The following is a 6,352-nucleotide window of genomic DNA, read 5'->3' on the forward strand; positions in this document are numbered from 1 at the left end:
GGTGCCTTTTGGATTTTTGCAGCAGATTTCGCAGACCCCTCACGCGTCTCTTGTCACTGGCCGCTTGCCCAGACCGCGTCACGCAAAACTATAAAACAGCACATAACACACCACACTCACTCAAATACTCCAGCTCAACCCCAAGCTCCTCACACTCCACAGTCCACCGTACTAAGCTCAAGCCAGCAAGCACCGACCATCCTCATCAAACCATGGACATGACTGGCTCCGAGCAATGGAGTTCCCCTTCCTTGTCGTCATCCTCTCAGGAGCAAGGGGCGGCGGTGTGGGTGACCCCGCCGAAGCGCCCCGCGGGGAGGACCAAGTTCAAGGAGACGCGCCACCCGGTGTACCGCGGCGTGCGGCGCCGCGGCAACGCCGGCCGGTGGGTGTGCGAGGTGCGCGTCCCCGGCCAGCGTGGTGAACGGCTCTGGCTGGGCACCTACCTCACAGCCGAGGCCGCTGCGCGCGCGCACGACGCCGCCATGCTCGGGCTGCTCGGCCGCTCCGCCTCCGCCTGCCTCAACTTCGCCGACTCCGCGTCGCTCCTGCGAGTGCCACAGGCGCTGTCCGACCTGGCGGACGTCCGGCGCGCTGCCCTCGCCGCCGTCGCGGGCTTCCTGCGCCATGAGGCCGCCAGCGGCGCTGCCACCGTCCCAGCAGAGGAGGCCATCTTCAGCGCGTCCGCGGACAATGCCGACGGCTCGTCGGCGACTTTCCAGGCTTATGCCGATGGGATGTTCGACGTGCCGGCTGCGATGGGCAGCGACATGTTCGAGCTGGACATGTCCGGGGAAATGGACCTGGGCACCTACTACGCGGACCTCGCGGAGGGACTGCTGCTGGACCCGCCGCCGCCGGAGCACAGCAGCGCGTGCTGGGACACCGGAGACGGCGGAGCTGACCCCGCGCTCTGGAGCTACTGAAATACTACCTTGCTGCTTTGACCCCGTGCATGGAACAAATTAAGCACTGCGACTGTTCCAAGTCAGCACAATAAAATCTATTGAGCTTCAACGCATCAAATCATATGACATACATCATACATGCAAGCAGATGCAGTTCTAAGCATCACACAGGAGCAAGAAAATGACACATGAGATGACGAGAGGACATCACTGCTGGATGAATAGCAGACTGCTAGTGGCGATGATCCCGGACAGGCAGACAGCGAGAGGATTCCAAAAAAAAAGAGGGTACTATCACTTTATATGTGGTGATTATAACTGGCAACAACACGAGAAAGATCAACGCCTGTTAATCAGACAGAGGTGGTCCAAGTACACTAATTCAGAAGATGTGGCTTAGGCCCATCCAGTCTACTGGATCCTTTGGATCTTTTCCCGATTTCATGTCGAAATCATCGTGGCCACGCGAGCTGACGCGGCGATTCAGTCCAGCTCTGCGCTTCTCAATTCCTATATCGCGTGGCCACGGGGCGACATGGCCAGAGCTGATGTGTCACGTACTTTTTCCTTTCTGGAAGATGACATGTCAACTTATACACTTTCAGATCTAGTGTGACAATGGAAATGATTACTCCCAATCAAAGCGGATCCTTTTTAGTACTACTTTTATTTCGATGCTACTACAAAAGAAACGAGGTATATCTTGTGTTATTGGTTGTGATATTTTCACCATCTCAATCAAAGTGGTAGACATAGAAACACCAAGTTCATGCAACAACTCCATCGGGCACCACGCAACAAACTCGTCATGTGTAATTTTATCCGCTATACCCGTTCATGGAGTTCCCATTCCACTTCGTCCTTGCACCACCATGATACACCGTGACTGCTGCCGCTAGACACAAAAAAGTTCAAGGAGACACGGTATCCAGTGTACCGGCCGCGACGTGTGAACCTAGGCATTTAAGGAACAAGGACTTGTTGTTACGTCCTCGCCCATCCAAGTTCGAGCCTCTCTGCTCACATTCTTCATTTGACACACGCTCTGCTCATTTAGGGCTAGCAAATTATTTTCCTACAGCATCCTTTATGCCTTGTTTGTTCGATTAATACTATTCAAATATATATATTGAAGTGGACTGGGAAGAATTTTGACTTAGATGAGATTTAATCCTCCTCAAACGAAGCCAATCCCCTCTGGAACCTGTGAAACCAACCAAGGCCTTGTTAATGTACCGTGGCCGTGACATCAGCCAAGGTGCGTGTGTCTGGCACGGGCGACTCTGGTTCAACACACATCACTCCGAGCCTCCGCACGTTTGCAAGACGCGCCCATGTTTGTCCTGCAGGCTGTTCCGCCTTTCCATGTGCCATGTGGCTGCTCGTTGCGATGTTCGACCTCGACCATACCCTGCGTACAAGGCTGCGGAGAACTTTAAAAATAAGCAAGCCGAGGATGGTATCGATAATCTCCGGCCGGCACATACGTCCCTATGATAGTTGAACGACAACAAGCATAATAAAATAAAGCATCAATACTCATGAATAGGGGTGGGCAAAAACTACGAAGCTAGTTCATTTTCTTTCACAAACTCAACCCTAATTGTCAATCTAGTTCAAAAAAATGAACTAGCCCAAACCGGTGAAACCAGTCAACCCATATTTGACCAACCAAACTTAAACCCCAGGGTGTGTTTGGTTTATGCCGAAGATTGCCTACCAAAATTTTGGCTAGCTAATATTTTGGTTGAGTTATTCATTGCCCACAAGTTGACCAACATTGGCTAAAATAATAAACTAGAGTTGGTAGTGGAGGATTGGCAAGCCAAAAAGATGAAAACTATCCAAACAACAAACAATCTTATTGTCGTGACCAAAAAATTCGAAGGGTATGGTTTGGTAGTAATCCAAACACACCCAAAGCAGACGATCATGCTTTCAAGAACCATTTGAAGCTAAAAAGAATAAAAAGAAAAGTCACACCAAAGCAAGTCGCTTTTGGCCGAAAGCCCGAAAATGATGCATGGTCTCTGATGGGTTGCTAAATGGCTCCCAAATGAAGGTGTTATTCGTTTGTGCGTGGTTGCCAGAATCAGAAGATGAGAAGAAGTACGGGGCAACCTCGTTATCGTGCAGCAACAGCTTAAAGATGTGGTTGTACGCTGATACCCAAGGTGTGGTCGCAGTGCTAAGTATTGCGATTGCTATCGCAGTGTCACATCGCTCGTTGAGTGTGTGCCAGAGAGTGCGGTGGATGTAGCAACGCTTGAGGAAGTAGCAGCACGCCGCACTTTAGGTAGGTAAGGCATCTCCAACGGGCGCGACGTATTTTGGACACCCAAAATATCCGCAGGCGTCCGTTTGCGTCGTCTGGCGAACGCGGAAATGGTCGTTTGTCCGTTTGCGTCTGGAGCTGGCTTCAGCGGCGCGATGCAAATTCGGCGCAGGCAAGAATTCAAAAATTGGTGTCCAAATTGAGGGCTGAAACTACTTTGCACGAAATTTTACAGCCGCAAACTGAGGGATGAAACAAGTTCATCACACTTTGCACATGTCACGGCGCAAAGTGGAGTCCAAAAGGGGCACAACAAGGCCTGAACAGCAATAAAAATGTCCAAAAGGAGGCCAAGGTGCTGGTCGCATGGCGCCGGCGATTAGGCGTCTCGCGCGCGGATTTCGGCGCGCCTCTTGATGAACCAGGCCCTGGTGTCGTCGTCAATGTTGCTCAAGTCGGCTAGCATGATCCTAGTGTCCTCTGCAAGGATCTTGGCCTTGGCGTCCATCCTCCTAGCCTCGGCGTCAAGCAATTTGGCCTCGGAGTCTGCCCTCTGGACCTCAATTACCTCTTTCGCGAGGTTGTGGTAGATGGCATGCTCTCCTCCGGCACCTGGCGCGTCCTCTGTGTCGCGCCCAGGCAGGAGTCACCGCTTCTAGGCCTCCGGCTGAGGTCGGGAACCGCTGCCCCGGTCAACTTCACCGGCGGCAGGCCGGAGGCGAACCGCGACGCCGCGTGGCCCTGCAAGGGAGCGGGAGTTCCAGGGCGCAGCTGGGAACTTACCGAGCTGACCGACGAGGCCGGAGGAGCGACACCGGCGATCCCCTCTCTCTTGACGAGCATGTAGCCCTCCGCTAAGGTCGGATGGAGGGCTACTTGCGCGACGCCGGCTTTGATCTGCATCCGCCGGGCCCGCCGGGTTGGCGGCCGCGGCAGTCTTGATCTTCTGGTTCTTGCGCCGCCCGCGACGCTTCGCGGACTCCACGATTTTCTCCTCCGGGGAGAGCACCTTCTTTGCCGCCTTCGGCTTTGCCTCCCGGCCGCCGCCGGTGGCGGCCCGCTTTGCTTCCGCCGGAGCTGCAGCCTCCATTCTGACTATGGTCGTGGCTACGGGGGAGTGTGGGGCGGCGGCGGGTGATACGTCCATTTTGCATCACTATTTTATATCATAATTTACTGTTATTCATTGATATATTTCATATTTAGAGATGATACTTATGTTATTTCATCTATTTTGCATGTTTCATGATTATTGGAGAATCACGCACCGGAGTCAGGATTCTGCTGGAAAAAGCACCGTCAGAATGCAATATTTCGGAAGATCAGCAATTGAAGGAAATTACACGGAAAATCTTATTTTTCCAGAAGACGGAGATAGCCAAAAGGAGGAGCCGAGGAGGGCCGCCATGGGCCCCCCATAGGCCGGCGCGGGCCTAGGCCTGGCCGCGCCGCCTTGTGGGGAGGGGGCCCACAGCCCCCTCTGGCCTCCTCTCTTTCGCGTACTTCTTCGCCCCGAAAACCTAAGCAACGGGGGATAGTCGCGAAGAGTCACAGCCGCCTCTGCGGGGCGGAAAACACCAGAGAGAAAAGAGCTCTCCGGCAGGCTGAAATCGACGCCATCGTCACCGTCATCGAGCTGGACATCATTGGGATCATCATCACCATCATCTCCATCATCATCACCGCCATCTCCACCGCTGCACCTCGTCACCGCTGTAACATCTAGGGTTGAATCTTGATTGTTTGGTAGGGGAAACTCTCCCGGTATTGATTACTCCTTGTTATTGATGCTATTGAGTGAAACTATTGAACCAAGGTTTATGTTCAGATTGTTATTCATCATCATATCACCTCTGATCATGTTCCATATGATGTCTCGTGAGTAGTTCGTTTAGTTCTTGAGGACATGGGTGAAGTCTAAATGTTAGTAGTGAATTATGTTGGGTAATATTCAATGTTATGATATTTAAGTTGTGGTGTTATTCTTCTAGTGGTGTCATGTGAACGTCGACTACATGATACTTCACCTTTATGGGCCTAGGGGAATACATCTTGTATTCGTTTGCTAATTGTGGGGTTTCCGGAGTGACAGAAACCTAAACCCCCGTTGGTATATCGATGCAGGAGTGATAGCAGGATCTCAGAGTTTAAGGCTGCGGTTAGATTTATCTTAATTACTTTCTTGTATTTGCGGATGCTTGCAAGGGGTATAATCACAAGTATGTATTAGTCCTAGGAAGGGCGGTGCATTAGCATAGGTTCACCCACACAACACTTATCAAAACAATGAAGATTAATCAGCTATATGAAGCGAAAGCACTAGACTAAATTCCCGTGTGTCCTCAAGAACGTTTGGTCATTATAAGTAAACAAACCGGCTTGTCCTTTGTGCTAAAAAGGATTGGGCCACTCGCTGCAATTATTACTCTCGCATTTTACTTACTTGTACTTTATTCATCCGCTATATCAAAAACCCCCGAATACTTGTCTCGTGAGCATTTACGGTGAATCCTTCATCGAATCTGCTTGTCAACACCTTCTGCTCCTCGTTGGGTTCGACACTCTTATTTATCGAAAGTACTACGATACACCCCCTATACTTGTGGGTCATCAAGACTATTTTCTGGCGCCGTTGCCGGGAAGTGAAGCGCTATTGGTAAGTGGAATTGGTAAGGGAAACCTTTACTGTACGTGCTGATTTTATTTACTGCTTCGCTGCTATAATTCATTATGGAGAGGTCTTCTCTTGAATTCCTCTTTGGAAAATCTACTACTACCGCAAAGGTAGTGGATGAGGCGCCGAGTGAGAAAGAGGTTCCATACAAAATACCTATGAAGATTATTGAACGTGTTGTGGATAACCGCTATGAAGGGGATGGAACTGTCCATCCTGGTGATCATTTACTTGTTTTTACATGAATTATGCGGGTTATTCAAATGTGCAGGTATTGCTATGGATGAAGTTAGGAAGAAACTATTCTCTATATCGCTGTCCGGTAAAGCGGCGCATTGGTATAAATTGTCTGAAGAATAGGGATTCTCTTGATTGGGAGGACATTGTGCCTTTATTTTATTCTAAATTCTATCCTCCAAGTGAAATTCACAAAGATCGGAACCGCATATATAATTTCTGGCCTCGTGATGGAGAGAGTATTGCCCAAGCATGGGG

At 50.6% G+C, this 6,352-nt stretch overlaps 1 protein-coding gene across 1 annotated transcript; it reads left to right on the forward strand.

Moving 5' to 3' along the window:
* The first annotated feature begins 212 nt into the window (after positions 1–212).
* LOC124654332 (dehydration-responsive element-binding protein 1H-like) lies at positions 213–926 on the forward strand. The gene has a single exon (XM_047193344.1). It carries the CDS (start codon positions 213–215, stop codon positions 924–926), a length of 714 nt encoding a protein of 237 aa, XP_047049300.1.
* Positions 927–6,352: the final 5,426 nt, after the last annotated feature.

Source organism: Lolium rigidum, chromosome 5, assembly GCF_022539505.1.
Source record: "Lolium rigidum isolate FL_2022 chromosome 5, APGP_CSIRO_Lrig_0.1, whole genome shotgun sequence".
Classification (NCBI taxonomy): domain Eukaryota; kingdom Viridiplantae; phylum Streptophyta; class Magnoliopsida; order Poales; family Poaceae; genus Lolium; species Lolium rigidum.

Coding starts and splice junctions, on each gene's coding strand:
- LOC124654332 (XM_047193344.1), top strand. CDS start 213: ATGGACATGACTGGCTCCGAGCAATGGAGTTCCCCTTCCTTGTCGTCA.